Below are 27463 nucleotides of genomic sequence, written 5' to 3'. Positions count from 1 at the left end.
CCCCCCCCAACACACACACACACACGCACGCACACGTGTCCTTGCCTTTCTGGGAGGACTTGGTAGAGAGCCTTGGGAGGCTGGTTCTTTCCTCTGCATATGTGTAGTGGTGGTGAAGGAACAGCGCCCAGACAGAGCAGGTCTCTGGATCATTACCAAATAGCTTATTCAGGCATGTGATCGAAGAAGAATCTGTTAGCTCTTCGTTTGGGTGTCCCTAAAATAATCCCCCGTTGGGTGATTCAGCAGGGAGGCTCACAGGACTCAGCAGAGTCCTCCTCATGGTCTTAGGTATTGCTGCGCAAGAATTCAAAGCAGAACCAGCCAAGGAGCGCAGACACATGGGGGCAAGCGAAGTCTGAGGAAAACAGTCTCCAGTTCCAAGAGTCCTATCTCGGTGCAACCACACAGGTTGTGATTAATCAACTTGTGACTACAAGAGTGAGGTGTTGTCTCACTGGAGGCACCCACATGTATCCACCTGCACCCCCTCTGTATAGCATGTGCCAAAATTCCAGACGCCCATAGGCAAACAAGCAAGTTCTTAGCATAAACCATGTTGTTTGTACAAACAATTTAGGCACAGTGACCCCCCCCAACAATTTTTTATGTATGTGTTTTTGTGTTGTTGTTTTTTATCAGTATAGGGAGCTATTTCCCATTCAAGCTTTCAGTTGTCAGCCAAGGGCCAACCTTTCCAGCAGGCCTTTTTAGGGAGAGCAGTCTCAAGTCTGTTTTATTAACTCTTCTGGGCACCTCTTTCATCCAGAACCCTGGCTCTGCTTTTAGGATGGAAGGTGTTGTTTAAGTGTTTCTGCTGTTCAAAAAAAGAAGAAAAAAAAAGGTTTTGACTTCCATTAAGAGAAATGGTGACTTTCTTGTTTGAAATGCTGTAGTTTTCAGTTAGTGCCACTCTGAAAGAAAAAGTTATCTTGTAACACCCAGGGCAGTGCAGATTACACTAGATTAGAATGTCTCTTTCTGTTTGGGATTGAATGGAGAATGGCTACAAGGTTAAATTGTGTTTATTATTTTCTTTTATATACCATCTAGAAAACCAGCAAGAGGCAACTTGTTACTTAGAGTTTAATCATGTGACATTCATTCCTGTTGAAGAAATGGTTATTTGTCGGCTGTCATTGGATGATTTAAAGACATCTTTTTAATTTGAAAAGTAGAGATGTTTTCAGGAGGCTGGTAAATAAGACTGAAGGAGCAGTCTACCCCAGCGTGCTTTATACAATGAAGAGGAAAGTGGAAAATGGAAACTTTGTGATTCCCTTTGTACAGGGTAAAGGAGGAATTTCATTCCAGTATCAGGAGCAGAGATCATTTAGATTCCAGTTGGCTCTAACTATTCCTCTTGGCAAATTTGAGAACAATTTGGGCTAATTTTGGATCTGTTTCTTTGATTATCTAGAGCATATTTCGTTTTGCTTTATGCCTGCTGCACTTTTAAACTGGCAGGTGGTCTTATTACAGAGTTCCGGTCAACTCAGTATAACGACTGATTGTGGGAAGTCATTAAAAATTAATATGTTCAGTTTTTTAGAAGATTCTTGAATATATCTCCCCAAAATATTGTATGGTGTATATCATGCTTATATTCAAGAATAAAGGCACCTTCAGCAGTGACTAGAGAATAATAAAGTACGCGGGAGCTACATTTTTGAGAATGATCATTTACCAAAAAAATTCTAATGTCATGAGATAGTAAGTTATATTTCATGTGTTCAGAACCACTTGAAAAATGATCTTAGGTACTATATTGTCTTTTCTTCTTTATGATTGACAACTATTCCCCCTCCCGGAAGTGTCCATTTGTTTATACTTTTTTTTTTGCCGGAGGTCCCTCTTTTTCGCTTTTGGTCAGCTTGTGGAGTGCTGTTCTATGTCCGGGGTATTCTTGTCTTTGTGTTTCCTGCTTCACACCACTCCAAAATTAACTTTCTCTTCCTTTCCTTGCCAATGAAAGACATCTTTCCCTGAATGAAACTTATCTGTTTACTATTAAGAGGCAATTAAATTAATTCACAGTAAGAAATTCATGATGAGCCCTGGCCGGGTGGCTCAGTTGGTTAGAGCATATGCCAAGGTTGCTGGTTTGATCCCCCGAGGGCACATACAAGAATCAACCAATGAATTCATAAATAACTGTAACAACTCCATGTTTCTCTTTCTCTTTTTCTTGCTCCCTTTCCTTTCCTCTTCCTAAAAAATACCAATCAATAAAAAATTTTTTTTAAAGAAATTCATCATGAATTATCTTTCTTAGTGTTAGTTGTTTTAAAAGAAGAAACTCTTCACCCTCATATGTTATTACTAGGAATATACATTTTTGAACCTTTCCTAGAAAGCACTCTGGCAATATCTAACAAGGATTTTTAAAATGTGCTTATGATTTTCCCAGCAATTTTATTCCTAGAATTCAATTATAAGAAAATAACCAGAAACACATATACAGAGATATTGATCATAATAGTATGTTTAATAGCAAAGAAAAAATAAATTGTCATAAATGTAATGATAATATGATTATAGTGATAATATAATGAGTTGGGAAAGCAGCAAATGGCTCTAGCCATTCATTACCCACTTTGAGCTGGCTGGAGGAGCCCAGGGGCTTTCAAAGCCTTTGGCTGCCATGGAAGCAGCAGGGAGGCAGGCAGGTGTCATGTCTGCCTAAGAGCTAAAGGATTTTCAAGTACTTAAAGCTGGAGAAAACAAACTACATAAAAGTTCAGTATAAATTACAAAGGCATTTTCCTGCTTAAACCTTTTAAAGTACCTGAAGTTTAATTAAGCAAGATTGAGTACAAAGCTTGTTAGGTTAAGAGTATGGGCTTCACATCATATACAATGTCCTCACCAGCTGTGCTATTTTGGGCAAGTTATTTAATCTCTCTAAACTTCAATCCACATATGTAAAAATTGAGATAATTACATTTACCTTATACAGTCATTGTGGACTTCAAGAACATAATTCATATAAAGTGACTAATATCTCACATAACACAAGGGGTACTCGGATTAGATTATTACTGTTATTAATTTAGTAAGGAAGATAGTTAATTATCAAGAGATTAGAATTTTAAGATTCTAATTTGAAGATTAGATACTTTTAACATTACCTGCTTTTTCAGAGAATTAGATTATATTTTCTGGGGAAAATCCTAGTTTATTTGATATTTTATTGTGGGAAACCGCCTATTGTCCTCACTAGCAGAGAGGTGTGGACAGAGAACCTGGAAGGCTGGTGACCTTTGAAGCCCGAGCAAAGGTCAGAGCTGTGCACCCACTGTGAGTCCAGACAATGGTAGCTGAAGCAACTTCCCCACCAGATAGTCATGTAAATCCTTATTGATAAGATAGTCTGCCTGTTACTGGAAATTGCCTGCCTAAGGGCTATGGGTGGATCCCAAACCAATAAAAGGTTGGTGCAGCCTGAGTACCAGTGGAAGTCCTTCCCTTGAGTTGGACTTACCCGCCTAGCCCCCCAATATTTCCAAATTATCTCTTGTCTCTTCTCTTTCATTTGTGTGCGGCTCCTCTTCCAGATCCTGAACCCTGAACCACACGGGACGTGGAGGGAAACATTTACAACATTTTATAACTATATGCATTATATTATTCTAGATAAGAAGCTATACGTGTCACTCCAAATAAATTTTTAAATTGGTGTGCATGGTACTTAAGAGGAAATAACTTTTTAATTCTTAACCTTATAAATTTAGTCCATGAAGTTACAGTAGAAGTTTCAGAGTCCCATAAAAATCTTTGCAGGATAATTTGCATAGTCCTGCCTTGGCCTGGGTAAATGGATGGGCACTGAGTAACTTAACCTAGAATGAATAAGGTAATAGCTAATTTGGGAATGCTTTCACTAGATTTAACTCCTTGCCCCTTATTTATATGAGGAAAATCTCTCTCTGAAAATAGTTCATGAAATAACAATTGATATGTTATCATTTTTTTTCAAAAGATGTTTTCCTTCTCCATTAAGGAATATTAGAAGAGACAGCATAGTATAAACTGATAAGTTTTATGCATGTTCAGTGTAAAAACTCATTAACCTATGTTAGTTAAATTATTGACAAACAGTAAATTAAGTGATCATGAATGACAGACTAATGGTTTTTGCATTGGTCTTTTAAAATTGGTTGATTATGGACACTCATTGCCTTGTAATTTATTTTAGTTGTCAATAATAGTTTTGGCAAATATTTTTGTCAGTAAATGTCAAAATAGTTTTGTAAGCATCCACACAAAGTTCTCAGAGAATATTAATAATATTTTGTTGATTCTAGAAAGCTTTGGTGTGACTTGGCCTGACTGTGACATCTGATGTTTCTAAAGATTCTTCTGAAGGGTGGGATGAGCATTTGCTCCTAGTCCATCGCTGGGCCCATCACTTTCTGTAGATAATCCTGAGGAAACAGAACAGCAGTTTTATTTTGCATAATAGCTGCATTACAGATGAGGAAAAGCAGGTTCAGAGAGGTTTTTTAAAGGTCTGAACCTGTTCCCTCACATGAAATTGCTCACACACATATAGGGTTTAGTTGTTATAATCACAAAACTAATTGTGGACTTGGAACAGGGATTACTTGGTAAATGATAGCCCCCAGGCCACGTTGGGCTGCTGTCTGTTTTTGTACAGCTGGCAAAGTGAAAACTGGTTTTTACAATATTGAATGGTTGGGGGAAAATATCAAAATAAATTATTTCCTAACTCATGAAAATTGTGTGAACTTCAAATTTGTTTTATTGGGATACAACCATTTCCTTCATTTATTGTCTGAAGATGATTTCATGCTATAAAGGCAAAGTTGAGTAGTTGGGCAAGAAGCCCTATGGACTGCACAGCCTAAAAGAATTACTGCTTGCACCCTAGCTGGTTTGAGTGTGGATAGAGTGTCAGCCTGCAAACTGAAGTGTTCTGGGTTTGATTCCAATCAAGGCCACATGCCCAGGTTGTGGGCTGGATTCCCCAGTAGGGGACGTGCAGGAGGCAGCCAATCAATGATTCTCTCTCATCATTGATGTTTCTATCTCTCCCTCTTCTTCCTTTCTGAAATCAATAAAAATATATAAGTAAAAATTACTGTTTGACCTTTTACAGAAAAACATTGCTGATCCCTGATCTGTGTATCTCAAGACTTTGTAAATGACTCTGTTCATTACTGAATGCTTACTCCTTGCCACTGAGTATGCAGTAGTGAACAGAGACACAGTGGGATGTGCTTAAAGCTCAAACTTTGATTAATATGTTAATAACCATAAGATTGATTTAATAAATTCCTATAATAAAATTATTTGGTCAGTCTAATAAAATATTTCCTTATTCATAAGGTAGACTATTAATTTATATAATTAAGTTGTTTAGTTCATCTAGTAGTAAAATTATTTAATTTTAGCATTTATCATAACCCTTATTGCTTGAAACTATTTTATTTTAAAATCTATAATAATAAAAGCATAACAATGCTAATTAGACCGGACAGCCAAACAACCTTCTGGATGTCATTCCAGATGTCCTTCCAGATGAAGCTGCAGTGGCTGGGGCCGAGACAGAGGCAGTTAGGGGCAATTAGGCAGGCAGGAGAGCAGTTAGGGGTGATCAGGCAGGCAGGCAGAGTGGTTGGAGCAATCAGGCAAGTAGGCGAGCAGTTAGGGGCAATCAGGCAGTCAGGCGAACAGTTAGGGGCATCAGGCAGGCAGGCAGAGTGGTTAGGAGCGATCAAGCAGGCAGGCGAATAGTTAGGGGTAATCAGGCAGGTAGGCGAGCAGTTAGGAGTCAGTGGTCCCAGATTGTGAGAGGGATGTCCCGGATTGTGCGAGGGTGCAGGCCAGGCTGAGGGACACCCCCCGTCCCATGACCAAATTTCATGCACCAGGCCTCTAATGTGTAAATAAACCACATTGGGCAAAACCATCCCTTTGAACTAATTTGTGACCTTATCTTGATTAGGGTCATATATTACCATTAGGTATGTTTGTGTTTTCTATAGCTATAGATGTCAGCAGTATTGGAAATCGAGCTGAGCTAATATCTTTCCAGGGCATGTTCTGAAAACCATTGATTGCTAAATTTTTACCAAATTCCTGATAACAGCTTGTTTCCTTGTCATTTGTCTATCTATTAAATACATTCCAACTTATTCAGAATGTCCTGAATTATTTGTGTAACACTTTATACTGCTTCATGTGTGCATTTATGTTTTACTTTCCCTGCCTGGATGGTAACTTTGCTAACATTAACGTATTGTTCTATTTTAAACTACTAAATTGCATATGAAGAACTAATATTTGTCACCATTTTAAGAATCTGTATCAGTGGTGCCCTAAAACAAGTGTGTTACAAAATTAACTCATGGTAATGGAGGTGTAATATCTGAAAAAATAATAACATCAATATTGCTTTTTCTTTGTTAGATTCATTATTTAGTTTATCTAGATTTATATTTTAGTGAAACGTACCATTAGTCTTATGAGTAAAGAAGTGGTTTTAATACATTCATCATTTCTCTATCCATCAAACTTCTATTGACTGCTTGATAATGTACCTGCACTATCCTAGCAACTGACTTTCATAAGTCAGTTTCCCTGTGCTCAGGGGCATTGAGTCTAGTTCTGACTAAAGATCCTGTGTTCAGCAAAGGATTTGCCAGACATGCGGTTTTGCCCATGGATGTGTGTGTGTGGAATTTGTTCCACTTCTTTGGTTAATTTGCTCCCAGAGTGGCCAGTTTGCTTCTTTTTAGTTTTTAGTCTCCTCAAGTTTGATGAATTATTATGTTGACAGTAGGATTGATTTTCCTTATTTTTAACTTTCTAAATCTTTCTGTACCTTTAATATTTACTTTTAAACTGGTTCTCCTGGACCTTAGTGCAGCTATCATCTTAATATGAACTCATGATGTTTTCTTGATCATTGCAAATTACATCAATTTTATTACATATTTTCTATCATATGATATCAACACTGCAAGTTTTTGTTCTTTAGTTACACTTTACCAAGGATAAACTGATGTAATCAATCAATAGTTTTCTCAATAGGTTTCTCTCATTGTAGTGTATTGTAGATTTTTAGAGAATGTTGCTTAGCCCCAAGGTCAAAATGAGATTTCAAATGCCCACACTACCAATCAAACAGAAGATTGACATGCTTTCAGGTTTTGTTGGATAGTAGTGAAGTAGCACTAGGAATTTTTCAGTATGGGAAAAAGAAAAAAATGAGCCTCCCCTTATTTGTCTATTTTCTCAAACACACACATATATTTATATTTTATATGTTTACTAATTATGGTATTCACTAGAGGCCCGGTGCACGACATTTGTGCACCGGGGAGTTGGGGTCCTTCAACCCAGCCTGCACCCTCTCCAATTGGGGACCCCTTGGGGGATGTCCAACTGCCGGTTTGGGCCCGATCTCCAGAATCGGGCCCAAACCGGCAGTTGAATGTCCCTCTCACAATCTGGGACTATTGGATCCTAACCACTCGCCTGCCTGCCAGATCGCACCTAACTGCCTTTTCCTGCCTGCTTGATTGCCCCTAACCCCTCTGCCTGCCTGCCTGATCACCCCTAACTGCCCTCCTCTGCCGACCTGATCTCACCCCCAATGACCCTCCCCTGCTGGCCTGATCTTGCCCAGTCTCTGTCTCTCTTTGTTTTTCTCAGCAGTCCTCCAGGCCTCCCTGCCTCCCTGCCTCCCTGTGTCCCTCTTCCTCTTTCCCATCTGAGAAAGAGCAGGGCCAGTGGGGGCTGCTCTACCCTCTGCCCGCCCTCCCTTCCATCCAGGCCTCTTCAGCCCCAGCCTATTTTGTTTCCTCATTCTGAGAGAGGCTCGGAGAGCAAGCTACGAGTGAGGAAAAGAAAGGGAGAAAAGGCTGTGAGCTGGTGGGCGCTGTGTGTGTCTGTGCAGTTGTGAGTGTGAGTGCTGGCCCCACTTCCCCCATCCCCATATCCGCTGCCACAAGTTGCCACCCACCAGAGTCTGCTGTGCACACAGCCTGGGCATTAGTCGAGTCTTTGGTCATTGTGGATGTGACGGACCTGGGATTTATATATATTAGGATAGTTTTATTTTCCACTGGGCTGTGTTATTAATATCTAGTAGAATCCTATTTCTTGTGTACATAGTATTATTTAATGAAGTAGAAGGCACACAATAAGACTCTGAAAAGTAGTTGATTGGGCCTCGGGTAATTGATTTATAATTAAATTTGTGTGTCTTTTCCTGGTTTTGATTTATGAAACGAGAGAGACTTGATCAGGAAGAATATGTTCAATTCAGCACACTAGTTGTTTTGACTTACTCAGTTCTTCTTGCTTTTCCTTTTGTGTGAGTATAGTTAGGAGGGGATGGAGTGGGATTGTGGTTTTTCCTATCCAAAAGATTCTTTTCAGGTTTGAACAAAATCAGAAGAGCCATTAAATTTGAAATTTCTGATGTCAATCCATTGCAATTTCTGATGTCAATCCAAGTCTTTGCTTTGGAATTTTAGTATAAAACAAAATAAAATATATTAAAAAGGAATAATTCAGCTTGAAACAAAATGGTGTGTTCATAAAGGCATCTTATTAGTAGAATTGAGTTATTTCAATTTCTACTTTAAGATGACTAAAACTATATGTAGTACAAGATTTGAGCCACCTGCAGGCTCATATATATATGCCTAAGCGACCAAACGACCCAATGACCAGTCTCTATGATGCGCACTGACCACCAGGGGACAGATACTCAATGTAGGGAGCTTCCCCCTAGTGGTCAGTGCGCTCCCACAGCGGGAGCATCGCTCAGCTGACTGACCCGTCCCGGCAGCCCACCAGCCTGGTGGCAGCCACTCCCTCCCTCAGTAGTCCTGCAGGTCCAGTCTTCGAAGAATAGGGCCAGGCACCAATGGACCTGTGCCACCAGCCTCCTGGAATTTGGCCTCAGGCAAGTGGCTGCTTCCCCTCCCTAGAGGCTCCACAAGGAAGAAACAATATAAAAGCGGCTGCCAGGTGGCTCCTGACAACTGGCGTGGATGTCAGCAGGACAGGTCCGGATCCAGAGCTGGCAAGGGAGTCCCACCACCCGCCTGGAGGGCCTATAACATCCTGGCCACCTCCCAGCCCCCTAGGGATGGGCTCCAGACCCAGAGCTCATGGCTGGCGAGCACTGCTGCAGCGTTGCGAGCCTCTCCCTATTGGAACTGACTGGGTGCGAGTCTGCGTCAGTTGCAGTGGGGCCAGGATGAGCCGGAGCCGGAGCAGGAGCAGCAGGCAGCATTGGACTGTGGGTTTGGCCCGATCCCCGCAGGCTATCCCGAGGGACCCCACCCATGTACGAATTCATGCACTGGGCCTCTAGTTAATGTATAATAGTTGAGCATTGCTTAATATCTATTAGCAACCATTTCTACATTTTTCCTTCTCTGCAGGGTTTTGATAGTTTATCAATTTAGCTTTATATTTCCTTTCTATTAGATCTTAATATGTTATCATAAGACCCAGAAAACAGTGAGAACATCTTATTTAGCCAGAGGTCTATTGTGGCACTTAATTTCATAGGCCTCCTTTCTAGGTGTTGGAAGCTCACCCGATCAGGCTAGGTAAGCTGTTTCTGCTTCTGATGAATTCCTTGTCAACCTGTGATAAGATTAGAATCATTTAAACTCATGAAATTCCAAGAAGCTGTGGGTGGCTGATAAATCCCCCAAGTAGAGTTTCTAGAGGTTCTTGGTTTATAATCTAACTAACTGTCCAGTACTGGTAATCTTCTCTGTGTCCTGACTTAAACTTTTCTGTGTGTCCATCTTAAATTGTTGAAATAATGTAAGATGTTATTGAAGCCTTGCTTATATATTTCAAGCAGCTTTATTTATAATACCATTCCTGTGGAACCAACTCTAGAGATGTTATATGACCTTTTTCTATTAGATTTCTAGGAATTTGTTCCCACTTCATAGGATTAAAAAAAAGGGTTTATAGATGTGACATCAATACTGCTGTTTACTTTGTTATTCAATGGTTAACAAGTCAATTTAAATCTCTTATTTTATTTTTATTTTCTTAGTCTCCATCTTATATAATAAAAGCCCAACAACTAAACAGCAGAACGACCGGTCGACCAGTCGCTATGATGCACTGACCACCAGGGGGCAGACACTCAATGCAGGAGCTTCCCCCTGGTGGTCAGTGTGCTCCCACAGTGGGAGCACCGCTCAGCTCACTGGGATGAGTGGTGCTCTCACAGCAGGCCCTGCAGGCCATGCCCCACCAGTGCACGAATTCCATGCACTGGGCCTCTAGTAATGTTATAATGGCATTAGATAATTTTTTGGGTTCTCTTTAGCTATAAGTTTTCCTGTGAATGTTGTTGATTCTGTGACGATAACTTTAAGGTAGACAACCATCTATTAATCATCTCTTGTTTTGCTATTTCTATTTGCTTTTTTAATTTTGTTTCCTTTTACTGTAGTAATGGTTTCTTTTGTCAGCACTTAAAAGAACTTTTCCATTGTGGCATATGCTGTATTTAGCATACATTTGTCCCTTTGCTAGCATACATTTTTTTTTTAAAAGAATATTTAAACATTTATTGAATATGTACTATGTAGTAAACTGGTGCCAGGCAGTTAAACAGTAATGAATGAAACATAATTCTTGTCCTCAGGGAACTTGCAGAAAAGCGATTTTTGCTTTGGTGACAATCCGGTGCCCTCAGCCCTGATCATATTCCTGTATGCTTTGGTGTCGCCTTCTATCTTCCTTTATACGAGTGTTAGCCTGAGACCAGTCCGGTTGTTTATGCCCTTGCTTAGTAATTTTAGTGTTATTTTAAAAAATATATACTTTTATTGATTTCAGAGAGGAAAGGAGAGGGAGAGAGAGAGAAACATAAATGATGAGAGAGAATTATTGATCAGCTGCCTGCTGCATGCCCCACACTGGGCATCAAGCCTACAACTTAGGCATGTGCCCTGACCGGGAATCAAAATGGGACCTCCTGGTTCATAGGTCGACATTCAACCATTGAGCCAAACCGGCCAGGCTCAGTGTTCTTTTAGGGTCAGGAAAGTACATGTCAATGATCTTATAAAGATGACATATACATCTTCTAAAGCCTAATAAATTTCTAAATGATGAGAAAGTAATTTTTTCATTGGTCACCACATGGTAGGGCAGTCATAAATGAAAAAAGCATAGGTTGAGCTTGCCACATTTAAAGAAACCTTGAAGTTAAAGAAGAACCTTTAAATCTACTGAGAATGGCTCTTAGAATAATTTAAGAGATAGTATAGGTGTTTTGTATCCTTGAAAACTGTTTGAATGGCACCGTCATATAGTAGATATATTTAACTTTCCCTTACTCAGCTGTTTTTCAGAGGCCTCAAATTGTTTTATTCCTAAATCAAGAAGTCTGAAGTCCCATTGCCCTCTAGTTTTACATACCTTTCCCCTATAAGACATTGGAGGAAAATGTGTCATTTCAAAAATATCTTTCCTTTAGTCATCTACATTCAATGATGTCAACAAGCTGACACTCTTGTGGCTTTATATTTATAAAAAGATTTCAGTGCTTTTTACTAGGTGAGGTATCTGTTGGACAAGAGGCAAAGAACTTATAACTTCACTTCATTATGTCCAGAAGATAACCCAGGAAACATATTCACACGGGCAAAGCTCTTCATGCTGCTTTTTACATAGGAAAGTGGGTGCAGAAAAGGAGTTTTATAGGACATCTCACTTGATTTTACTTAAAATGTAATATCATTATATTAATATTACTTTTTCCATTCATCTAAGTAAATGTAGGAGGTCTGCTCAAAGAAATTTTAAGTTTCTTAGCAATAGTTTTAACTTAAGTTTATTTCCCTGTAAATATATTTTATGTCTTGTAACAGAGTTCTTATATTCATCTTTCATTGCTGCAGTGAATTTTAAAGACCATTAATGTAATCTAATCTGTACCTTTCCTTGGTAAAATGATTTTCACAATCAGACCATTATTTTGCTATTCTGAGATGTCCTGTTATGTGAAATAAAGAAGATAACAGGGCAATGATTCTAATGATCAGGATGTAATACAGACATAATAGGATGTCTCTGTTATACCTTATCATTACTTTTATAGCTCTTGATGGTGTTCATAAGGTTGACATCGTTACTTACTCACTTTTTGTCTTCTGTTAACACTTAGGGATGTGAGCTCATTTCAACTCCTGACCAGGACCATACTGACTTCACCAAGTGCCTTGAAGTGCTGCAGAAGAAGATAGAAGAAAAAGACCTCCAGGTATGATATGCCTATTTGGTGGTAAAAGGATGTGAAAGATTCTATTGAAAGTTTTCACTCATCTAAAACCTTTTTTGCTTTCTAAAAATAAGAAATCGTTATTTACTTTGGTGCCGGATTTTGGATTCTCTGTCAGTTTTTTTCAGTATATGGAATAAATCTGTACTCTTACATCAGAGGTTACATAATCAATCACCTCATAGTGGTGAGGTCTCAGAATGGGTGAAGGGGACCTTGTACAAAGTAATCAAAACTTGCTGCTGAAATGAGGTAGCACCTCACACCTGTCAGAAGGGCTATCATCAATAAATCAACAAGTGCTGGAGAGGATGTGGAGAAGAGGAAACCCCAGCACACTGCTGGTGGGAATGCAGACTGGTGTAGCCACAATTGAGAACAGTATGGAGTTTCCTCAGAAAATTAACTATGGAACTGCCATTTGACCCAGTGATCCCACTTCTAGGAATATATCCAAAGAATCCCAAAACACCAATCAGAAAGAATATATGCACCCCTGTGTTCATAGCAGTGCAATTTACACTAGCTAAGATCTGGAAATAGCCAAAGTGCCCACCAGCAGATGAGTGGATAAAAAAGCTGTGGTACATTTACACCATGGAATACTATGTGGCTGTAAAAAATGTTGTGTGGGGGGGGGGGGTGCGAGGAGGGGAAGAGATTAACCAAAGAACTTATATGCATATATACATAACCCATGGACAGACAATAGTGCAGTAAAGGCAGGAGGAGGGGCGGGCAGGGGATGTGGGGTGGACGGGATCAGTGGGGGGAAAAAGGGGACATCTGTAATATTTTCAACAATAAAGATAAACTAAAAGAAAAGCAACAAAAATTTGGCTGCTCATTTTTAGCCTGAAGTGAGAAGCTGCTTTTTACCTCTGGTTGCTTGCTGCCATACAGAGCTACATGTTTTCTTTATTTATATATGTTATGTGTGTTTAAATATTTGTCAGCAAGCAAACAAATGTAGCATAGATTTGGCCCACAGGTCATCATTGCAAACTCTCACATAAACAAATTGAATAGCAACTTTTTTTAATCAGAAAAGAGTCTGCTGCTTTTTATTTGTGGATATTTAAGTATTCAATCTGACTTTCACCTAGCAGCAAGCGTTAATCCCACTAATTAGCTAATATACATGTTTATATTTTATTATATTTACAATATTTTTTGGTACTTGTTGAAATGGTATGCAAAAATTTTTAAGTCTGTGTTTAGTGAGGATCAAGAAACTGAGCCTTGTGCATTCAGTAACAACTGACTGTCATTTTTTTTGTCAGGTAAACTGAGATGCATGATCAAATGTGTAATTTTAAACTAAGAAAACTAGGAAAGCACCCTTGGGTGTTAGAACACTTTTTTAAAAAAGAGATAACGTTAGCCCAGCTGGCGTGGCTCAGTGGTTGAGCATTGACCTATGAGCCAGTAGGTCATGGTTTGATTCCCGGGCAGGGCACATGCCCCGTTGCGGGCTCGATCAATCCCCAGTGAGGGGTGCAGGAGGCAGCCAATCAATAATTCTCTCTCATCATTGATGGTTCTGTCTCGCTCTCCCTTTGCTTTCCTCTCTGAAATCAATAAAAATATATTTTTTAAAAAGAAATAACTTTACTATTATTTTAAAGAATACTTTATTGATTTTTACAGAGAGAGGAAGGGAGAGGCAGAGAGAAACACTGATGTGAGAGTGAAACATCGATCTGCTGCCTTCAGCATGTCCCCCACTGCGGGTTGTTCCTGAAATTCAGGCATATGCCTTTACCAGGAATTGAACCAGCAACCTGCTGGTAAATGGAACCATGCTCAGTCACTTAGCCACACCAGCCAGGGCAGAATACTTTTGAGAGTATGAGTAACAGGAGATGAATTTCACCCTGGCTTCAGTGATCAGGTAGGAAAGGGAAGCCTTCAGACACAGCTCAGGTCTGCTTCTTTGAAGGTCTTGGCTTCACTGTGCAGGCTTTGTCTTTAGTCTGATTTCCTTGAGTATCTCCAGTAGCTGCCACTAGCAGCAGTTTACCCCTTCACATCCAGGGGGATTAAGAGGCAGAGACATCCATTAGGTCACTCTTGGTTTTGTCAAAGGAGGATGAATATCCTGGTTGTCTCAGGCTGGAGCAGGGGGTGGGATCCATCCACATTCACATAGTCAGACCACCTGGCTGATACACGTGGGCAAGACAGGGTTGGTGTTGGAGAGGCATCCCTAATGGAAACTTACTCCCTTGCAAACGTTTATCAAATATATATATACTAATTTGAGGCAGTGCATCCTTTTCTTCCTTTGGAGAAAAGCCTTGTTAACTGTCTTAAATGGCAAGTTGTTCACTGTGGAAACTCAACAAAAGTAATTGAGCCAACATTCTCATCTCCGTTGTAGCTTAAACTATACCAAATGTATTGTGCTGTTTCCAGCAATAAATTGTTATAATTAAATATTTGTTTAATGAAAACTGAACACAGCCCATTGAGAATTATCTGCTTCATCCAGACATAGCTGATCTTTTGAATTTCTAAGGGAAAAAAATCTTCACAACTGTTTCAATTTCCCCAGAGCTACAAAGTTGTTGAAAGCTGGGTATGCAATTATGTGAGTCTCATTTGTTGTGTCTAATTAATAGTATCCATAGTACAGCGTTCACTCAAAGACTCTTAAAACAAATAAGCAAATCTCACACTGAATAAGACCAAATTCCAGAGAACCTCAAACTGGTGAAGACGGTAATCAGATGTATATGATCTGCTAAACAAATCTGACAAAGTCTTGGCCAATCCGGTGGGAGGACTGAAGCAGGAGGACCTCCAAGAGGATTCCTGCATTGTAGAGAAGGGGCCAGCTCCACTATGCTTAGCCATGGACTGGAGGCTGCCCTGGAGGAGCTTGGCCTTGGTGGCATGTCGTGCAGCATCCTAAAAGTCTTAGCCAGCTGCCCTGCTTACAGAGAGAGGAAGGGACCTGCTCATAGCCCACTGTCTTGCTCACAGCCCAACATCAAGTTCTTTCTGAGGGAAATGAGCGGTGTGCCTCTTGGCTTCCATAGACCTCTGGCATGCTCTGGGTCAAGGTGTTCTCCAGCCTCATTCTTATACAACTCTTTTTCTTTGTTGCTAAAATATTGCATATTCTTTCTTTCTCCCTCTCCCCCACTGTGACGTGTTTTTGCATATGTTGTTCTCATGCTTAGGATTTTTGAATTTTTATAATTGATTTTGGAGGGAAGGAAAGGGGAATGGAGGGGAAGGACTAGAAAGAGAGAGAGAAGGGGAGGGAGGGAGAGAGAGAGAGAGAAATTTGTTGGTCCACTTATTTACTAGTATACTTTTATTGGTTGACTCTTGTATGTGCCCTGGCTGGGGATCGAACCCTCAAACTTGGCATGTTGGGATGACACTCTAACCAACTGAGCTACCCAGCCAGGGCCATGAATATTTTTTGTATTTTTCCTTGTCTTGGCCTACACCATGATGGCAGTGTACTTGACGCACTTAAGGAGGACTTTCCTTCACCATCCCCCTAGATTAAGTTATATTCTATAGTTCTGTGCCCCCCTTTGTTCCCTTTAAGGCACTCTGGACTCTTCTAGTGATTTTGTTAATTATTTCTGATTTACTCTTTAAGCCTTCCTTCCCAGCTAAATGATACGGACCTTGAAGCTGGTGTCAGGTCTGTCTGGTCTGTGACTGAACAGCAGCACTTGGCATATAAGAGGAGCTCTGGGCACGTGGGGTCCGTGTTAGTGTCATGGGAGCGTGCAGGAGAGGAGAGTGAGATACAGTTGGGGAAAGGCTTTTGAGAGAAGCTGAGATGGAATAAAGGAATAGCAGTTAGATGGCCACAGGGAGGCATGTTCAGGGAGTACCCTATGTACAGAGGATGGATAGCACTGCAGTGAGCCAGCAGCAGAAGTCTGAAGGGTTTAAAGGTGGAGAATGAGCAGTGTGGTTACTTTGTTGCTTTAAAAAGCATAGTTAGATAAACTGAAGGCTGTACATTCATAGTGAAAACCTTCCCAGATAGCTCTCAATCAGACTGAAAGAGGTGGTTGTATTAAATCTGACCAAATAGAGCATCTTGAGCTTCCACCTGAGTTAACATTTAACCTGGAAGTACAAGGTTGCAATTCATTTCATGTAGTAGCAGGAGAAAAGCACGGTTAGAAAGAGTAGAAAGGGGACAAATACCAGGTTCCTCTCCACACATCCTCCACCCTCAGCTGAGATCATCATGAGGGCTTTTTAAACTGTTCCCAAATATCCTTTACCCTTACCCACATAATAAATCCGATCAGATTACCATGCTTTTATGCTTTTCCACTGAAGTTTTAAATATGAATTTGTGGTCAAAGTGTCTATATTTTATGGTAATATATGATCTTATTAGCATATTTTTTAAAATGTTAATTATAATACAAGTCAGTTGAATTAAGAAGTATTTAATGCAGTGTAACATGGTAGAACTTTTTACAATTTGGATTAGGACCTGCCCTCATCCTAAAGGCATTTATTCTCTAGCACACATTGATTAAAAAGAAAGATTTCCCTAAATTATATTATTTATTTATTTTAAACCTGCTCACCCCCAATTTTTATTCTTCTGCAGAAAGTTTGACACGTCTGACTTTGTAATTCTTTGCTTCCATGTATCTCATGCTGTTTATCTGTAACTGAGTCATGAGCGGTACACTCTCAGGATGCCATCTGATATGACTGACAATTGGCTTTTCAAGAAGCACATATGTTTTCTAATGCTGTGATACACACCCAAGACCTAAACCCTGGGGTTCAGGGGAAAAATTAAAAGTTATTTCTCCAAGTTTTTAAAAATGTAAGGTGTACATTGTTTAGGATAAAGCAGAAATAAATCTAGGTTATAAGAGAGGTTAAAAATAACAATGTCTTTAGGGTATTTCATAGTATTATATGGCAATAGGATTAGACACTTGTATTTCTGATATTGTAAACACAGACTTCATAGTAGACAAAATTTGAACAGAAAAGTTGCCATTGTTTTCAAAATATGTTTTATAATTTTTAAATGCATTCTAGTTTTATTTACTAAAACTTCAATTCAATTTAGCCCTTTTATTCCATGTTTATTTTTTCAAGCAATGTTTAATTAAGTGATGCAGGATGCTAAATTAGTACTCTGAATAAGAACAAATGCCTGAATTTTATTTATACACATACAAAGTATTAACGACAAATTAAATACTAAAAAAGACTATATGTAACATTTAATTCTTTTTCTATTCTTTTTTGAGTGTTTTTAAATGAGATTAACACGTTTTATTGAATTTATTGGGGTGACATTGGTTAACAAAACCATACAGATTTCAAGTGTAAAATTCTATAATGCATCATCTGCACACTACGTCGTGTGCTCACCACCCAAAGTTAAGTCTCTTTCCACCACCATTATCCCCCTTTGTCCTCTTCTCTTCTTTTAATGGCCTGAGCAAATACTGAATTGTGATTTATATATATTAGATAGGTTCTGTGTATTTATATCTGAATTGGAGTTCTCAGCTATTGACTGTTAGCATTTTGGTAAGGAATATTAGTTTTTCTATTTGATTCATACATAGTATTTCTCAGATACAGTACATTTATATATCTATAAATACTATGAGTTTTAGGATATTTATTTATATCCACTAATTATTAATATTGGGGTTAACTACATTATAATTTTGTAATGGCTTTGATTTATGCACCTGTAAGTATCTGTTGCACCTCACTTAAAAATTAAATTTATGTCTGACTTTGATTGGACTAATTACTTATTAGTATAAGATTTGATTCAAAAGGTTGCAGGAGGAGCCATGATTGTGCCCTAAGAGGTATCTTCCAAGGTGCTCTGGTGTCTTTAAAAAAAATCAAAAAATATTTCCATTACAGTTGACATATTAATTTCAGATGTACAACATAGTGTTTAGACATTTATATAACTTACAAAGTGATCACCTTGATAAGTTTAGTGCCCATCTGACAGTACACTGGTTTCTTTACAGCTTGCTCTAATGAGCTGATATCTACAGCAAGGTTCCAATCTCATCTGAAGCAAATGTAATACTTCTATTGTGTGTGGAAACATGTTCTGGAAAGGGAAAAATACTTTACAATAGAGAAACCCAGTAGATAGCACTCACATCAAGTAATCAGAATGAACACCATTAGTGATAATTCATGTTGATAACATACCCCTCTATATAGATTCTAGAGGCCCAGTGCATAGATTTGTGCACCCATGGGGTCCCTCAAGCTGGCCTGTGGGGATCGGGCCAAAACTGGCTCTCCGACATCCCCTGAGGAGTTCCCAGGTTGTGAGAAGGCAGTTCTCAGTGACACACATCAGAATCGGGCTCCCTTCTCTCTGGTTCACCCGAGAACTGCAGCTGCCAAGTCACTGCAGTTTGGCAGCTCCTGTGTTAATTATCTGCCCCCTGGTGGTCATTGTGTGTCATACTACTGATCAGATGGTTGGCTGCTTGATGGGTTGCTTAGGCTTTTATATATATACTAGAGGCCTGGTGCACAAAATTTGTGCACTTGGGAGGGAGGGTGGTTCCTCAGCCCGGCCTGTGTCCTCTCACAGTCTGGGACCCCTCGGGGGATGACCACCTGCTGGCTTAGGCCCGCTCCCCGGGGGATCGGGCCTAAGATGGCAATCAGACATCCCTCTGGCAGCCCGGCAGCCCTCGGGGGATGTCCACTTGCCAGCGGGGAGCAGGCCTAAACTGTAGTCGGACATCCTTAGCGCTGCTGAGGAGTCAGGAGAGGCTCCCACCACCACCATCAGCCTGGCTTGTGGCTGAGCAGAGCTCCTCCCATGTGACAGCGCCCTGACCACCAGAGGGCAGCTCCTGCATTGAGCATCTGCCCCCTGGTGGTCAGTGTGTGTGATAGTGACCAGTCATTCCCAGTCCTTCTGCTCTTAGGGTCAGCTTGCATATTACCCTGTTACTATATAGGATAGAGGCCTGTTGCATAGGTGGGGGCCAGCTGGTTTGCCCTGAAGGGTGTCCCAGATCAGGGTGGGGGTCCCACTTGGGTGCCTTGGCCAGCCTGGATGAGGGGATGATGGCTGTTTGCAGCTGGTTGCACCCCCTTCAGGGTGGGGGTCCCCACTGCCTGGCCAGTCTGGGTGAGGGGCTGGGGGCCGTTTTCAGGCTGGCGGTGACTGAAGCTCCCAAACTCTCCTTTTTTTCTTTTCTTTTTTTAATTCTGGGAATTATTTACTTTCTATGGCTGTCACTGGAGCTGAGAGCCAGCTTAGCTCTGAGGCTCAGCTCCAGCTCTGAGACCTCAGCTGCTGAAAGCAGGTATCTGGATTTGTTTGGCTTGTATAATTGAAACACTGTTGCAACTCCAGCTCTGAGGCCCGGCTGGCTGAAAGCAGTTTTCTGGGGTTTGTTTAGCTTCTATAATTGCAACATTGTTTCTTAGAGTGCAGCTCAGAGGCCAGCAGCAGCAGGCAGGGAACCTTGGCTTCCTCCATCACTGGAGCAAGCAAGCCTCCTGTTCGCTTCAGCTGCCTGGCTGCTGGCCGCCCTCTTGGTTGGCAGTTAATTTGCATATCATCCTGATTAGCCAATGGGAAGCGTGTCAGAGGCACGGTTAATTACCATGTTTGTCTATTATTAGATAGGATAGATAGGGTGGAAAGGGCACTTGTGGAGTTCTTCCCTATACCCATAATTCCAGTTTAATCATAAAAAGTCAGGAAACCTAATTGAAGGTCATTCTACAAAATACCTGACCATTTGTTTAGGTATTTTATTCTTTTTTGATGCACTGTAAATGAGATTCTTTAAAATATATATATATATTTTATACACACACACATACACACACCACAATAATTCTAGTTAACATTTATCATCACATGGTTACAATTTTGTTGTGTGTGTGTGATTAAAACTTTTAAGATCCACTCCCTTAGCAACTTTCAAATATGCACCAAAGTATCATTACCTATACATTCAGGACATGACTATTTATTTTATACCTGGAAGTTTGTATTTTTTGATCCCTTCACTCATTTCACCTACTCCCATCCCCATCCCCTGCCTCTGGCAACCACTAATCTGTTATCTATATCCATGAGCTCCATTTTTTTTTTCCTTTTTAGATTCCACATGTAAGTGAGATCATAAAATATTTGTCTTCCTCTGTCTGACTTATTTTACTTAACATAATGCCCTTCAGGGCCATCCATGTTGTCACAAATGGCAGGGTTTTCTTTTTTGTGGGTGAATAATGTTCCACTGTATACACACACACACACACTGAGTGGCCAGATTATTATGACCACCGCATCAGTACAATGAAGTGAATTAGTTATGCAAATAATAATAATAATAAAACCTTGAGAGTATTTTCTTAGGAAGTTTTCAATATTCAGTATTTTTGGAAGTGTCAGTGAAGTACTGATAGGGTGGTCATAATAATCTGGCTGGTCATAATAATCTGGCCACTCAGTGTATATATAGTTGATAGCATTACAGATGTCTCCCATTTCTCCCTCTTTCCCCCTCCCCCCCGAGATTGTTTTCTTGGTTTCTTTTTCTGATAGTTCCTTATCCTATATAATAAAAGCCCAACGACTAAACAGTGGAATGACCTGAACGACTGGTCTACCAGTCGCTATGTTGTGCACTGACCACCAGGGAGCAGATGCTCAACTCAGGAGCTGCCATTGGTGGTCAGTGCGCTCCCACAGTGGGAGTGCTGCTCTCCGCAGTAGGAGCAGCCGCTCGACTGACTGGGATGAGCGGTGCTCCCACAACTGGTTGATCCCTGCAGGTCATGCCCCCACCAGTGCATGAATCCTGTGCACTGCACCTCTAGTTAGTATATAAAAATGCAATCAATTTCTGACTGTTAATTTTGTATCCTGCTGCTTTACTGAATTCATTTGTAAGTTCTAATAGTTTTTTTGTGTGGAATTTCTTGGGGTTCTTCACATGTAATATATTATCTGCAAATGATGATAGTTTTACATCTTCCTCTCCAATTTGGATGCCTTTTATTTCTTTTTCTTGTCTGATTGCTGTGGCTCCACTGTCTGTCTTAGCTCTGACAAGTATACCATAGTTATTTAAGCTGTTGACATTGGTGGAAACTGGTGCTGTCTGTGTACTATCTTTGCAACTTTTTACTACATCTAAAATTATCCCAAAATAAAAAGTTTACTTAAAACTTATGTTCACTGGTTCACATATGCTGTAACTATAGAATGATGTAATCTTTTTGTGCCATGACTCATAATAATCCTACATAATAAAAGCGTAGTATGCAAATTATTCCCTCGACAGGAGTTCATCCTGGTGTTCGACCAGGGGGCAGGGCCGGCCAGGGGAAGGGAGGGAGTGCCTGGCCTGTGGCCAGCAGCCCTAGGGACCCTACCAGTGCACAATTTTCGTGCATTGGGCCTCTAGTATAAAATAAAAGGGCAAGTACTTCTTAGCACTTAAGCAAATCAAAATACTGTTTTATAAACTCTCTCACTTTAAAGTGTGTCCTCACAAAGTTTCAAATTGTGAATCTCTGCTGCACATTTATGAGTGTAAACTTGATGGTGTTTGAACTGTGGTTACAACCCAGACACTCTCAACCTTCTTAGTTTCCCAAGAGAGCAAAGAATAGTAGGACTTGATCAAAGATAAACTAGTACTAGACATGGTTTATCAGTATTGACTGTAGAAGAAGTAACCCTGTTTATCCTGCATCCTCTCCTTACCTATCAAACTCCAGTGGTCTCCATCCTCACTTTTATCTTCTGTCATACCTTCCTTTCATCTTGTTTCCCTGGGCTTCAGTTACATCCCGTGCCATTAACTCCCTAATTTATACCTCTCATCTGAAACTCCAAAGTCATATTTCTACCTCTAACTGGCAGGCCAGAGGAATTTCATTTCACTGTCTGAAACAAGATTCACCATCTTTCTCACAAAATCTCATTTTCTCATTCTTTATTTTCTATGTCGTTCTTCGGCACTGTCATCCATCCACCTAGCAGAAACCTAACAGAAACCTTATTTTGCTATACCATCCCTTATAAGTTGGTTACAGGTATCTCTTATGCCCACTTTGTTCTTTCTAATCTTATTGATACTATTTTAGTTCAGAACTTTATATTTCTACCTGGGTTATTTGATTAGCATTCTGTTTACCCCCTTTACTCCCTAAAATTCATGTCCTTTTTCTTAAATATGTATTGGTTTGACTTTTTTATTATCTCATTTATTTAATAAATATTTGTTCAATGAATAAATGTATTTCCAGTAACATCAATGCAAATTCTAAAGACCATCATGGCAAAACTTAACTGGCACATAGACTCTTTGAAGGGATCATCTTAGCAGCATTCTGGATGTCATATCACTTCTTCTGTGACATGTGTCCAGATGCTTAGCATCTTTGTGGTCTCTACCAATTGTAATAATGAACGTTTATTATTAAAAGTATCAGTTTCCAATACATTGTAATTACAGGTTAGATGTTTACGTACTTGAGATAGGCCTGGAACTCTTTCTAGTTCTATCACAGTAGAAAGCTATTTAAGTTATTCTAGCTTCAGTTTTCTCATATATTAGAGTAATAACCTATATATACCAGCAAGTTATTACTTAATGCACTTGCCTTAGTGCCTGAAACATATAAATTCCTTAATGAAAATGTAACTGTTATAGGGGTGGTATTAATAGCCATATATTGACTATTGTTATATACAGATCATAGTCTTGTGATCTGTAACATTTTATATAATGCATTTATATATTTAATATATTTTATAAAATATAGAATAAGAGAAAATATATTAAATATATTTTATACAATATATTGTGATGTTTTGATCTTGTAATAAATTTCATGGAATAATTGTTTTAGAATTAGACAATATTTTTAAAATCTCTTAAGTGAGTTCATTACAGTTTATGGCTAAAGTTCATGGGCTTACCATAGCATTGTTACTTTTGGACATATTTTCCTTTTAGAAGAATTCTTTTAATATTAGAAACTTGAAGTAAATGGAGTACAACTTGCATGTTGAAGTGCTTGCTAGCAGAGGTTTAAACTTTCCCTATTTTAGGGAGCCAGTGAGAGCAGTATCTATGTTTTTAGTAATGGGATCCAACAGGGGGGTGAGTTGTATAATCCAGCTCACCACTGTTGGCTCTGTGCCTTAATGGAGAGAAAAAAAGAGGAGATGTGCTCCAATTTCTCAAATCCTGAGATAGACATCGTGTGCTTTGTCCTCTCTGAGGGCTGTATTACTCCAAGGTGAGTCCACAGTTCACTTCAGAGTTCCAAAGGCAGACTTCCTCCCCTTGGATATACTGTGGAAGCTTCTAGGGATCTTATTCCAGTCAGTTTACTTTTAGATCGTACCTCTTCTCTGTCATCATGTGGTGATTTGGTGACTAAGTTCATGACCGCAAATATCCTCCACTCTAATAGAGGAGACAGATGTACAGGTAACCATGGCATAATTAATTTCAGTCTATAAAGGCTTTAATGCTCCTATTCCAAATACATTCATGTTTTTGTAATGATTGTTTATAGAGAACCCTTCTCTATATTCCCCTTTAATTTTTCATTTCAGAAAATTGAATAATGTGAATTTTTAAAATAATGAAATTCCAGCTCGTATCCATTTATGCATCCATGGGAGCCAAGTATCAGACAAGGAAGCAAGGAGAAGGAAAAAAAAAAGATTTCTGGGCCTGATGTGAACTAGCAGGCTATTTCCTAGATCATTTTGGAGCTGCCTTCAAAAGAGGAAATCACATCTCTGTTTTCCCTTCTTAGAAACCAGCAATCTCTTTTATAGTGCTGTGCAGCAAGAGAAAATAGATGAGGCCAGTGCTTTGAAGTGACTCTGGACATATTGTGAGGAATATAAAAAGCTTACTGCCTCACAGGCTGTGGCAGCCTAAGCCGTCCCTGCTGGGGGAAAAGCATGCTTTTATATGCCCTGGGACAGGGGGTAAGATTATGTGCTACCAAGAATCTCAGTTGGATGGCTCACTTGCCAGATAAGATTTCTTATTAATGCAGAGAATTACAGATATAGCTGGGGTGGAGCTCCTCCGCAGAGGAACGCTGACCTTGTGTGAAAGGACTTTTCATTTTGAGTTACTGCATTGCGAAGATACAGAAATTGCAGAGGGAGGAGGAAAGTATATCTTGACTAATACACATAATAAAACATCCTGAAAATGCTGAGTAGATTATAAAAGTTCTCCTTATTTTGAGTATCCCTCATCAAGACAGATATTACATATTAAAATACCTACATCTGTAATTATGATTATCCACAGTGTTAATATTATCTACATTTTAAAGGTGTGATTGACTTATAGTTTGAGTCACGACTGAAGAGCTAGAATGATGTTACCGTTTATCATGAGTGTTTGCATATCAAATTAATATATTTTCAGTGGTATTTAAGTGATCATGAGGAGAGAATATATACATAGAAAGACATTTCTGTGTGTGTGTGTGTGTGTGTGTGAGGAATCTCAGAAAGTTCCATTTACATCAGAGAAGGTAGAATCCTATAGTATTCACTGTCCATCTTTTTCCTGTCTTAATAGTTGGAGGTAGAAGATAAGATGTCTTTCTGTTTCCGTGGGCGCCTGTTTTCCAAGTAGTTGAATTTAGCATTCCATGGTAAAAGTGCTGATTCAGAACAGCAGGTGGCACACTAAAAGATGCAAAGAGTAAAAATCAGATGGTACCGGCTTCTTTCCTCGAGATACTATGTACCTTCCCCTCTCTACATATATGTATGTAATGTATATAATTCCCAGTCTGGAAAGCTGGATCAAGTTATTTTGATGCACTTTAGAAATGGGTCTAGCTGGCCCTAACTGGTTTGGTTCAGTGGATAGAGCGTCGGCCTGCGGACTGAAGGGTCCCAGGTTTGATTCCGGTCAAGGCATGTACCTTGGTTGCGGGGGTGTGCAGGAGGCAGCTGACCAATGTTTCTCTCTCATCCATGTTTCTAACTCTCTATTCCTTTCCCTTCCTCTCTGTAAAAAATCAATAAAATACATATTTTTTAAAAGATAATTTAAAAAAATGGGACTATCTGAATTCAAATAGACTGATTAAATTTTAACTCTCTTTTGCCATCCATTTCTATTAGAAATTTTAGATGCCTATAAAACTGACCCAAAAAATTGTGTTTTAAAAGCACACATATAAAGAAAGAAAATTATTTCATAAAGAGGAAATTATTATTGAACAGGTATTTTATCTTATATTGCACTCAGTTGACTGTGGTGTTCATGAATATGTAGTACATTTGCTTATAATTTTCAGGTGAACCTGAGTATGGTGAGGTAATTATTTTATACACATGTATTACCTGAAGCAAACTTACTACATGGCAAGAAATAAGCTTTAGGTAATCAATGTCACTGCAGTAACAGTTTTGGGTTTTTTGTTTCGTTTGTTTTTTTTTGCTTGTTTGTGTGTGTGTGTGTTTGTTCATTCTCACCCAAGGATATTTTTTTCATTCATTTTTAGAGAGAGTGGATGGGGGTGGAAAGAGAGAGAAACATCAATGTGAGAGAGACACATCAATTGGTTGCCTTCCACTCGAGCCCTGACTAGGGCCCAGGATTGAATCCGCAACCAAGGTACATGGCCTTGGTGGGGAAGTGAACCTGAGACCCTTTGGTGCATGTGCCAATGCTCCAACCACTGAGTCATACCAGCCAGAATAGTAGTAACAGTTTTAACATTCTCATTCAGCATTCTAAAATGGTCCAGTGCATATCTAGAAACCAGAATGTTAATAACTAAGTGCAAAATTTGCAATCAGAATGTTCTCTGTTCTCCCAGAAGATGGAAAGGGGGTAATTAGCATAAACTATTTATATTGCTTCAGATTGTAAAAAACTAGAGATTGCACTATGCCAGTGTGATAGCCACTGATTATCCACTGGTTAATAAAAAAGACGAACAGAGTTTATACCCCTAAACTCTGGGGAAAGAATGCCCTCAAACTACTTCAAACAGCAGAATCAAATCCATCCAGACATGGAGACCAAGAGTTTCATTTATCACTTTGTGCAAGAATATGTAGCGAAGACTTAGACTCTGGCTGAAGCAAAGCAAGAAATATTGTTGGGTAAAAATGAATCATGATGATGCAAGATAGGATATTTAAAAATGATCACATGCAGAAATACTAATCTTCTGGAACCAATTACCTCTTACCAAAACCAGTCTGCTTGTTGAAAGGTTTGGAAAATTATCTGTCTCTTCTCCACTGGCTCAGTGGTGGGAATGACTAAGGAAGAGGCTACAGGTTCCATGTCCTGGTTCCTCATAAGTCAGTTTCCACAGAACGGGAAAAATATTGTTTAGTGCTGTGAGCATTCTTAATATTCTAAATATCTAACTTTAGTAGAGCATCATGTATGTGAATTTTTAAAAATTAATTTTTAGTGTATTACAGATGTCCCCCCCCCCTTTTCCCCTTTGACCCCCTCAGGCCTTCAACTATTGTCTGTGTCCATGGGCTATGTATATCCTATATAATAATCCTATATAATAAAAGGGCAATATGCAAATTGACCCTAATGGCAGAAAGACCAGGGACGACTGGTCACTGGGACAGGCACTGACCACCAGGGAGCAGACGTTCAATGCAGGAGCTGCCTCCTGGTAATCAGTGCGCTCCCACAGGGGGAGCTCTGCTCAGCCACAAGCCAGGCTGACTACTGCGAGCGCAGTGGCAGTGGCGGGAACCTCTCCTGCCTCCTCAGCAGCATTAAGGATGTCCTACTGTGGCTTAGGCCTGCTCCCTGGGGGAGCTGTGCCTAAGCTGGAAGTCTGGGAGCCCTTGGGAGTGAGCCTAAACCAGCAGGTGGACATCTCCCGAGGGGTCCTGGACTGTGAGAGGTTGCAGGTCAGGCTGAGGGACCTTTCCCTCCCCCCGCCCCCGAGTGTACAAATTTTTGTGCACCGGGCCTCTAGTATACATATAAGTTCCCTGGTTAATCTTCTCACCACCCATCACCCTACCCTGCTTCCCTGTGATTTTTTTGCAGCTGCATAGTATTCTATGGTGTAAATATACCACATCTTTTTTTATCAGCTCACCTACTGATGGGCACTTGGGCTCTTTCCTGATCT

At 39.8% G+C, this 27463-nt stretch overlaps 1 protein-coding gene across 4 annotated transcripts in view; it reads left to right on the top strand.

Annotated features, from left to right (window-relative positions):
- Window positions 1–27463, top strand: part of TPK1 (thiamin pyrophosphokinase 1) — a 271443-nt gene that overhangs the window by 128919 nt on the left and 115061 nt on the right. For all 4 annotated transcript variants that reach the window (XM_015570986.1, XM_006774520.2, XM_015570984.1 and 1 more), the window contains one exon: window positions 12191–12286. In XM_015570986.1, the coding sequence (XP_015426472.1) occupies window positions 12191–12286 (96 nt within the window). The remainder of the gene's footprint in view (window positions 1–12190; window positions 12287–27463) is intronic.

The sequence above is a fragment of the Myotis davidii genome, unplaced genomic scaffold (genome assembly GCF_000327345.1).
Source record: "Myotis davidii unplaced genomic scaffold, ASM32734v1 scaffold1488, whole genome shotgun sequence".
In the NCBI taxonomy this organism is placed as follows: Eukaryota; Metazoa; Chordata; class Mammalia; order Chiroptera; family Vespertilionidae; genus Myotis; species Myotis davidii.
This window is presented reverse-complemented; position numbering and strand designations above follow the sequence as displayed.